At 46.0% G+C, this 10,672-nt stretch overlaps 1 protein-coding gene and 1 pseudogene across 1 annotated transcript; both read left to right on the top strand.

Moving 5' to 3' along the window:
- The first annotated feature begins 304 nt into the window (after nucleotides 1-304).
- On the top strand, nucleotides 305-1,030 carry LOC148122838 (olfactory receptor 1165-like; annotated as a pseudogene).
- A 7,981-nt stretch (nucleotides 1,031-9,011) lies between these two features.
- LOC146896052 (upstream stimulatory factor 2-like) lies at nucleotides 9,012-10,423 on the top strand. The gene is made up of 2 exons (XM_087898501.1): nucleotides 9,012-9,734; nucleotides 9,819-10,423. The coding sequence occupies exons 1-2, from the start codon at nucleotides 9,015-9,017 to the stop codon at nucleotides 9,906-9,908; spliced, it is 810 nt and encodes a 269-aa protein (XP_087754627.1). The 5' UTR covers nucleotides 9,012-9,014; the 3' UTR covers nucleotides 9,909-10,423.
- The last annotated feature ends 249 nt before the right edge of the window (nucleotides 10,424-10,672 follow it).

Below are 10,672 nucleotides of genomic sequence, written 5' to 3' on the forward strand. Positions count from 1 at the left end.
TTTCTGTGATGAATAATTCCAACGATCAGAAATAATCATGAGGAATTTATATGCACTTCATATAATTAATTATTTTTGTTCCAGATGAGAACATTACAGGATTAAAGAACAGATCCAACTTGTAAAGACATGCACAGTTTGAGGTAAAGAATAAATCCTGAAGCAGAACACTACTGAGTTCAAGACCATCATATTTTTTTTCTTGTTGTTTATATCAGGTGTCATCTGAGCTTTTACCCTTTCAAGTTCTACTGATCAAATTTCTTCATTTTTTTCCTTTCCTTGTTTTTGTAAGTGGTAACTCATGGTGCATGCAAAGATAAACCAGAGTTCTGTGACCACATTTGTTCTGGTGGGCTTCACGGATTACCCACACCTCCAAGCGCCACTCTTTCTTATGGTTATGGCCATATATGCATTCACTGTAGTAGGCAACATTGGCATAATTGTAGTCAGAAGGATCAACCTTAAACTCCATACCCCAATGTACTTTTTTCCCAGCCATCTTTCATTTCTGGATATATGTTATTCTAGTGTGTTTACACCAAAATTATTGGAGATCTTGGTTGTGGAACAGAGAACTGTCTCACTAAAAGGTTGCATGGTCCAGTTTTTCTTTGGCTGTGCATGTATGATTACAGAGATGTTCATGTTAGCAGTGATGGCCTATGACAGGTTTGTGGCTATTTGTAATCCCCTGTTCTACACTGTTGCAATGTCTCATCAACTTTGTTCTCTCTTAGTAGCTGGAAGTTATATGTGAAGTGGTCTGTGTGCTATGATACTCACTGCCCTTTATTACTGTGAACATGGCATCATTGATCACTTTGGCTGTGAGTACTCTGCCATCATCACTGTATCCTGTTCTGACTCCTCCTTTAGTCAGATGGCATGCTTAGTCATTTCCATATTAAGTGAGGGAAGTATCCTGCTTGTCACCATCGCCTCCTATGTCTTCATAGTCTCTGTAGTATGGAGCTGCGGGCAGGCCTGCTCTTCATCCTGCCTAGCTCCCGCACGGCTAGCTTAGCCCCGGAAACACCAACACACAAGCTGTATTCATTTAAACACTGCCTGGCCCATTATCTCTAGAGAGTTAGTTACTGACTAACTCTCACATCTTGATTAACACATTTCTAATAATCTGTGTAGCACCACAAGGTGGTAGTTTACCAGAAAAGATTCAACATGTCGGACAAGGTGGCTGGCTCCATGGCATCTGCCTCATTGCCTTCTTCCCAGCATTCTGTTCTGTTTACTCCACCTACCTAATTTTCTGTCCTATCAGAAGGCCAAGGCAGTCTCTTTATTAACCAATGAAAATAACACATAACAGAAGGCCCACCTACATCATTTCCCCTTTTTCTATTTAAACAATAAAGAAAGGCTTTCATTTTAACATAGTAAAATTATATATAACAAAACAGTTATCAAGCAAGAATTACAGTTACAATATTTATATCTATTTTATCTTTTATCATCACTAAGGAAAACTATAACTATAACTAACCATTCTTCAACTCCATCAAAGACTCCAGAAAGATATAATATTACCTAAGTAAACAAGAAGTGAGCAACTTCCAAAACTCTAGAAATGACAGAGACATCTTGCTGCCTGGACAGTCACCGAAAGTTCCTCTGTACCATTGGGGCATCCATCTTCACCCTACAGACCCGTAGTATCCAGAGACATTTCCATGAAGCAGGAAATTTCAAAGACGGTTCAGTCACTATCTGCTGTGTCCTGCAGAATGTCTTGCAGACTCTTTCATGAGTCAGGATCCCCAAAGAATCATCTCATGTTTAGGCAAATTCAGCAGTCCTCTTTATGCAGGTTTTTTGTGTCCAGTTTATGCATCAGTCCAGGCATGAGGCGTTTCTTGCCCAAATTGCTATCAAGCTCCATAAGGAGCCTCTTCAATGACCATCTTCCTCTTGAAGGAGCTTGGTGCTGTCAGGAGCAGACGTGTCTCATTTTCATACAAAGCCCTAACTCATTAAAACATTAAATGCCATGTTCTGTAGTCTTTGAAAGATATGAAGAATGCCTATCTTACATATATCAATGCACATCTACAAAATCAAACTAACATGACTACAAACTTGACTATTATCAATGATTATCCATTAACAACCTATATATTTAATTATACATTGCAGGCCGGGCTCGGGCTCCCCCGGCCGCCCGCCCCTCCCCTCCTTCCCCTCCCCTCCCCTGCGACGCGCTCCCTGACCAGCAGGAATGGACGGTCACAAAATCAAGAATCCTTCTCAATCACAATTTATTAGAGCTCCTTGCTTGAAAGGGGGAATGGGGAACAGGGATGACGAGAGAGAGCGAAAAATCCAAAGACAGCCGCTTTTCTAGGGTGAGAGGCTCGAATGCTGATTGGTTGATGCCATTCTACTAGGATCCAAGGCCACGGGACAGGTCAGGAGACCGAGTCTCTTGAAATGCAAAACAAGGCTCCAGCACACCGGCCTAAGGCGGCAACATCAAAGGATATGTATACCTCCAGGCTGTAGGAGTGCTGGCACTATCTGGCCAAGGCCACATCCAGGCGGCTCCCTACAGCTCCTCCTTTTATTGTCTTTTAGAGCAATAAGGCAAAACTATTTTCCAATCTGGTCCCCACCTCATGATGTGTGGACTGATTAAAGAAAAGAAAAGCAAGACACACCCTTCCCGTGCAATGGGACAATTACTTCCCTGGGAGTGCTAGGGCTGTGTCTGCACACCCTCCGCCTATGCATACCTTCCTCTGTGCCGTGGGACTATCTGGTCCCTAGAGGGTGCAAAGGCTATGCATGGCTAATTGCCTGTGAGCTCTTTTGAGGCTGAGAGCCAAACCTGGGGTGAGGATACACATTCCAAGGCTGCCAAGGCCTGTGCCACAAAGACCTTGTCCCTCCTCACTTGGGCTAGCAGGTAGCACACCAATCAAAGACATACAGCACTTCCACCTAGACACAGCATGCCAAGGATATCTCTGCTCCCACCCATCCCCAAGGAGGGAGAAAGGCAGAATAGAGTCAGTCAGAAAATTGTTAAGAGATAAGAGGTTGCACAGGGTGCTGCTCAAGGTGATAACGTGAAACAGTTGCTCTTGACACCGCCCAGAGGGTCATCTCTGCTGTCTCCGCATGAATCTTCCACAGCAGGACACTCAGCATCCACTGGATCATCTTTCTTCTTTATTTCTCTTGTCAGTCTCGTTGGCACCCAGATTGGATCTTCACGATTCTGAGGGAAAATGCAAATTGCTCCCCTGGATCTGGTAATTACCTGATCCGGTCCACACCATTTATTAATCAATACATCCTTCCACATGACCAAATCTCGCTCTGTAGAGCTTTCAAACAGGGCATGCCTGTCTGCTGCTGTTTTTCCAGCAATATTTTGAATTAAAAAATTAAGTGTAAAGAGTGCAAGAGAAATCCTTTCTCTGGGGGAAGCTGCTATAGCTATTCCCCCTTTTTGCTTTCGCAAAATTTCCTTTAAATTTCTATTTGCTCTTTCTACGATACCCTGGCTTTGAGGATTGTATGGTAGGCCAGTGGTATGTTCAACTTGTAATTGCTTGCAAAAGGCTTTAAAGCCCTGTGAGGCATATGCTGGGCCATTGTCGGTTTTTAAACGACTTGGCTTTCCCCAAGCTGCCCAGGCCTCTAAGCAATGCATTTTTACATGAGTTACCTTTTCCCCTGCCAGTGGGGTGGCATGAATTATTCCAGAGCATGTGTCCACCGACACATGAACATACTTTTGTCTGCCAAACTCCGAGATGTGAGTCACATCCATTTGCCAGAGTGAGTTTGGCTTTAACCCCCTGGGATTTACCCCAATATGTGGGGGATGTAACATGGTCACGCAGGAGGGACAGGCTTTTACTATCCTCCTGGCATTTTCCCTAGAGATCTTAAACTTTAAGCGAAGTGTATTCGCTGGAACATGATAAAGCTGATGGAAATCTCTAGCTAGCTGGAGTGAATCTGTAGCCACAAGGGCGAGTGCTCGAGTAGCACCATCAGCTTGAGCATTAGCCTCTGCCATAGGTCCTGGCAAGAGAGAATGGGCTCGAATATGAGCAACATAAAAGGGATTTTCTCTTTTTAAAATATGTTTTTGTATTTGTAAAAGAATATTAGACACTGTACTTGAGCTGCGAATTGAGGCTGCAACCTCAAGAGAGGCCACAGCATTGACCACATATTGTGAATCTGAAATTAAATTAAATGGCTCAAGAAATCTCTGAAACACCTCCAAAACCACCAAGCACTCAGTGACTTGGGGGGAATCAGGCCGAAATTGAAAGACCACAGGTTTAGCATTTCCTGCCACCAGAGCCCCTTTTCCGGTCTTTGAGCCATCTGTATAGATAGTTAAGGCTCCTTCTAATGGGTGGGGTGAGGTAATCCTGGGAAAATACACCAAATTTTTCTCCACAAAATTTATTAAGGGGTGCCTTGGCACATGATTGTCAATAACATTAGGGAATGCACAAAGCAGGATAGCCCAGCCATCTACTGTGGCTGTCAAAACTTCTACCTGTTCCCTCGTATAGGGAATTATCAACTTGTCAGGCATTCTCGCAAAGTGGGCTAAGCAAAGCTTTATTCCCATTAATGCTTGGCCAGCCACCAATTCTGGATAATATTGAACAGATCTTGCTCCTATGGAATTTCCATGCATCCACCAGAGGGGTCCATCTTGCCATAACACTCCAGTGGGATAATTTTTTGTTTTGAGAATGCATAGCAAAATTGGTAAGGATGGATTCACTCGCTGTAATTGAGCTGTAGTAATAGCAGATTCTACCCTCTTAAGGGCCTGCATTGCAGCCGGGGTCATGGCTCTAGGTGAACAGATATCAGGATTGCCTTCTAAGATGGAAAATAAAGGCAAGAGCTCAGATCGAGGTATATTTAGATATCCTCTAATCCAATTTATATCTCCCAGCAACTGCTGGAAATCATTAAGAGTTTTAAGGTGATGGGTGCGAATAAGCACTTTCTGAGGCCTGATGCTTTCAGGGGTGATTATAGTCCCCAAAAATTTCACCATGGAAGATGTTTGTACTTTATTTGAGGCTATGTGGAGTCCTTGCTCCTCCAAAAGGGATGTAACCTTTTGGAAAACTTCCTTCAGGGTCTCCTGATGTGGGGCAGATAATAATAAATCATCCATGTAGTGAACAATTTTTACCGTAGGAAATTGTCTCCTAACAGGACTCAATGCTGCATCTACATATAACTGACATATGAGGGCGCTATTGGCCATTCCCTGAGGCAAAGTTTTCCATTGAAACCGAGCATTGGGTTGCTCATTGTTAACAGATGGAAGAGTAAATGCAAACCTTTCCCGGTCCTGGGGACACACGGGAATTGAAAAGAAACAGTCCTTGATGTCCAAGGAAATTACAGGCCAATTCTTTGGTATTGCTGAAAGCAATGGAAGACCCTGCTGGGCTGGGCCCATGACCTGCATCTGAGCATTGACTGCCCTAAGGTCATGCAGTAACCTCCAACCTCCAGAAGCCTTTTTAATCACAAAAATAGGCGTATTCCAACGCGATACAGAATGTTCTAAATGTCCTAGTTCTAACTGTTCTTGTACTAATTGTCTTGCAGCTTCCAGCTTTTCCAAGGAAAGGGGCCACTGAGGGACCCATACCGGCTTATCTACTAGCCAAGGGATGGGCATTGTCTTTTGTGTGGAAGCTACAGCTTCAGTGGCCCCTATGAAAAACCCAAGCCTTTTCTATCTAACTTGGAGACAGTCTCAATAGGATTCTGTCTACCTTGGAGACATTTACCAAGTCCCTTATTGGGAACATAGCCCTGACGTGCCATCATTTGCTTACTGGTATCAGAATAATCATTTGTAAGTCTCAATCTCATTTGAGACTGCACATCCCTGCCCCATAGGTTGATGGGCAAATCAACCACAAAAGGCTGAAAAGTCCCTCTCTGATCTTCTGTTCTCCAGACTAACTCCTTAGCACTTATATGCGGTGTTTGTGCATACCCCAGCCCTTGAAGGGACTGGGAGGCCTGTTGTAAGGGCCAGCGTTTTGGCCATGCTTGGGATCTGATGATACTTTTATCTGCTCCAGTATCCACCAGGCCTGAAAAAATCTTTCCTTCTATTTCTAAATTTAAGATTGGTCGCTGATCAAGCTCCAAGGATAAACATGCCAAATCTACTCCCGTGGTAGCAAGGCTTTTGTCCTTTAAGACAAGCCCCTCTGCTGGAAGCTTATTATGCCCTGAAGGCAGAACTAAGAGTTGAGCTATTCTGTCTCCTGGGGCGATGGAAACTACCCCGTATGGAGAATGGCAAAGAATTTTAATGCAACCTTCATAGGCAGGGTCTATGACTCCAGGATGGACTATCAGGCCTTTCATAATTGAGGATGAATGTCCCAAGACTATGCCAACATTATCTTTTTCTAATGGCCCAAACACGTCAGTTTCTATGACCTGAACTCCCATATCCTGAGTTAATAGCAGTTTGGAGGTGGCACAGAGGTCCAGCCCTCCGGAGCCTTTGGCTGTCCTTCTTGTTGGGACGATGGAGTCATCTCGGGGACTGCCATCGTGTTCTGGATTGCCCCAAATATTTTTGGGCCCTGGGTGCATGGGCCCCTCAATCCGTTTTTTGACAATGACTGAATAGGCATAGGAATAAGTTGTCCATTTATATCCCTAACTGATCTGCACTTATTAGCCCAATGTTTCCCTTTCTTGCATCTGGGACAAATGTCTGGCTGCCTCTGCGATGTTGCAGCTGAGAGCCCTGAAGAATCTGAGGCATTATGACTATTGGGACATTGTTTTTTGAAATGCCCCAACTGTCCACATTTAAAGCATGCCTTTCCCTTATCTCCTCTGACACCTCTGGCAGCAGCAAGCACAGCAGCCGCCAGCCCTGCATTGGTTAGAGGCCCCCCAACTTCACGGCAGGCTTTGATCCAGGCTTCTAATCCCTTTCCCTTTACTGGACCTATTGCTCTTTGACATTCCTTGGTGCTCTGCTCAAATATTATTTGCTGGACAAAAGGCAATGAAATATCTAAATTCCCAAACATTCTTTCAGCTTCCTCTGTCATCCTAGCCACATAATCAGAGAATGGCTCTGCAGCACCTTGAATAATCTTGGTTAGGTTACCAGCTGTTTCACCTTTATTAGGGAGTGATTTCCATGCTCTATAATGAATCTCACTAACCTGCCTATAAACCTCCCAAGGATAATGATTCTGATTTCCAGCAAATGCCCCCTGTCCAAGAAGCATATCAGCCGTCCACTCTGGGTGGCCACTTTGTATGTTAATGCGCTCTTGGGTCTGAGCCTTGTCCTGGACTATAGATTTAAAATCCAGGAACTGCCCTGCTGGAAGAGCTGCTCTTGCAATCTCCTGCCAGTCTGTAGGAGTCAGCGCTACTGTAACAATCCTTCTCAATAATGCGATTGTATAACTGGCATTTGCTCCATAATTTCTCGCAGCTTCAACCAAATCCTTCAGCTGTCTGTATGGGATTGGTTCATACCACCTATTGTAATTCTGTGGCTCCTCAAAAACAGGAAAGGCAGCAGCCAGTTGCGACCAAGTTTGCCTTCCTATGAAGCTGTGACCTTCTGTAGCTACCTGCTGGTACATGGGTGGAGGGGCGGATGGGGGGAGGGCAGCAGGAACTGGCGCCTCGTCTCTTCTGCCCTTTGTAGTAAACACATCAACATCGCCCCGCCTCCGGCTACCTTGCTGCTCTTTCTCGGATTTAGCAGCCGTTCCCTCTAGTTGTTCTTCCTCCTCTGATAAATCTAAATCTACAAATTCTTTCACTACTAAAGCTATGGGGCTTCTCTTCCCCTTTTCTCCTTTTTTTATTTCCGGATCCTTTTAATTTTTCCTTTTTCTTTCTAGGCCTACACTCTTGTTCCTCCTTCTGATCTGATTCTGAAAAGCTGTCCTGATGTTTCTGTAATGCCTTGCGACCCTGTTTTAATATCTCTATATTACGTTCTTCCTTCAAGCAGTCCCGCACCATCCTCCAAAAAGGAAGTGTGCCTCTCCCAACATTTCCTTCTGCTTGTTCCAAATCCCTGCCTAGCTTATTCCAAGATGGTAAAGTTAGGTCACCTGAAGCTGCAAACCAAGGTGAGACATCAATAATGTCTTTTACGATGTTAGCGACAGTGCTAGAAGAGATCTTTAAATCACGCTGTCGCAAAAGTGCCTGGATTGAGCGATAAATCTCCCTGGGGTTCGAACTGGCTCCATAAGAATTGCCCATGGTGCGCACTTACCCCCTGGGCTAAAGAAAAAAACCTCCTTTTTACTTACAAGGAAGTCCTTTTAGAAAAATGCCGCTTGATCTACTGCGGACTTATTTTTACTTTTGACTAGAGCTGCAGTCACAGCAGCAACAAAGGCACTCACCACCTGGTTAATCACAGCGCAACCCAAAGCAACAGAGAAGAACAAATGCACACATTACCACTCTGGACCAGCCTTAGCAATCAGCTTACATCTGGAGGATTTCCTGACGTCAGTCACCGCTCTTTGTGTTGAGTTCTGAATTCTGCTCCCTCCTTGGCTTGTTCAAATCCGGCGTCCCGGTTTTCAGCACCAAAATGCGACGCGCTCCCTGACCAGCAGGAATGGACGGTCACAAAATCAAGAATCCTTCTCAATCACAATTTATTAGAGCTCCTTGCTTGAAAGGGGGAATGGGGAACAGGGATGACGAGAGAGAGCGAAAAATCCAAAGACAGCCGCTTTTCTAGGGTGAGAGGCTCGAATGCTGATTGGTTGATGCCATTCTACTAGGATCCAAGGCCACGGGACAGGTCAGGAGACCGAGTCTCTTGAAATGCAAAACAAGGCTCCAGCACACCGGCCTAAGGCGGCAACATCAAAGGATATGTATACCTCCAGGCTGTAGGAGTGCTGGCACTATCTGGCCAAGGCCACATCCAGGCGGCTCCCTACACTCCCCCCCTGCCCCCCCCCATGGACATGCTGGACCCGGGTCTGGATCCTGCTTCCTCGGCCACCGCTGCTGCTGCCGCCAGCCACGAGCTGCAGGAAGGCGGGGACGGCCCGGGGGCTGAGGAGCAGACAGCGGTGCCCATTGCCAGCGTCCAGCAGGCAGCGTTCGGCGACCACAATATCCAGTACCAGTTCCGCACAGAGAATAATGGAGGCCAGGCTGTAATTCAAAATCCATTCAGCAATGGTGGCAGCCCAGCTGCTGAAGCAGTCAGCTGGGAGGCACGGTTTGCATATTTCCCAGCATCCAGTGTGGGAGATACCACCGCTGTGTCTGTCCAGACCACAGACCAGAGCCTACAGGCCGGAGGCCAGTTCTATGTCATGATGACACTCCAGGATGTGCTTCAAACAGGAACACAGAGGACAATTGCACCCCGGACACACCCCTATTCTCCAAAAATCGATGGAACCAGAACTCCTCGAGATGAGAGACGAAGAGCTCAGCACAACGAAGTGGAGCGGAGACGAAGGGACAAGATCAACAACTGGATCGTCCAGCTTTCAAAAATCATTCCAGATTGTCATGCAGACAACAGCAAGACAGGAGCGAGTAAAGGGGGCATCCTGTCCAAGGCCTGTGATTACATCCGGGAGCTACGCCAGACCAACCAGCGAATGCAGGAGACCTTCAAGGAGGCCGAGCGGCTGCAGATGGACAATGAACTCCTGAGGCAGCAGGTGGGTGCAGACCTGAAACCCACTGGGAGCACCAGGATGCCAAGGCTAGCCCCCTGGCTCATGTATCCTCTGTGGTGCCTGCAGATTGAGGAGCTGAAGAATGAAAATGCCCTGCTTCGAGCTCAGTTGCAACAGCACAACCTGGAAATGGTGGGCGAGAGCACCCGGCAGTGATGCCCACTGGCCTACCCTGCAGCTGCTGCCAGCCTCTGCTGCCCCTCCCCCAGCCCTTAGCACAGAGAGGGAGGTGCCCCTCCCCAAGCTGCATTTTTTTATAGTAGATTTTTAACAAAAACAAGGAGACATAATGCATTTCTGTGGATACATTGCCCACTACCCTCCTCCTTGCGAAAATGATGCCCACCTGCCCACCTGTCCGCCAGCCTCCCTTCTCAGTCCTCACCAGGAGGAGCAAGGGAGGAGGACAGAGGCCCCGCTGCCCGCTGCCTCCTTGGTCTCTAGGGGTATTGAGACAGGGTACTTATGGGAAGGAGGGAGCTTTGGGGGTGCCTTCCCTGGGGCCTGGACCTATGCAGGAAGGCCACGTCCCCCGTCCCTCTTGTTTCTGGATCCCTGCTCCCTCTGGGTGTGTGGGTGTGGGTGTGGGTGTGTATGCGTGTGTGTGTTTTAATTTTCTTTATGGAAAAATGGACAAAAAAATAGAGAGAGAGGTATTTAACTGCAATAAACTGGCCAGTGTGGCCCCGCCTAAAAAAAAAAATTATGCATTGCATTTTTAAATGAACTACACAGTCACAATACCTCAATCAAGATCAGAAATATATATACATATAACAAAATTGACCTTAAAATCCATACCAATGCAAATTATTCAATCTGTATCATATCCCCCTTTAAATGTAAAAGAACATTTATAAACAATATTTGTGAATATGGGCGCAGTTATTTCTCTCCAAACTGCTTGATGCTGAATGGTG

Source organism: Myodes glareolus, chromosome 2 (assembly GCF_982192425.1).
Source record: "Myodes glareolus chromosome 2, mMyoGla1.1, whole genome shotgun sequence".
NCBI classification, from domain to species: domain Eukaryota; kingdom Metazoa; phylum Chordata; class Mammalia; order Rodentia; family Cricetidae; genus Myodes; species Myodes glareolus.

Coding starts and splice junctions, on each gene's coding strand:
- LOC146896052 (XM_087898501.1), top strand. CDS start 9,015: ATGGACATGCTGGACCCGGGTCTGGATCCTGCTTCCTCGGCCACCGCT. Junction 9,735..9,818: donor ATGAACTCCTGAGGCAGCAG/GTGGGTGCAGAC, acceptor TGGTGCCTGCAG/ATTGAGGAGCTGAAGAATGA.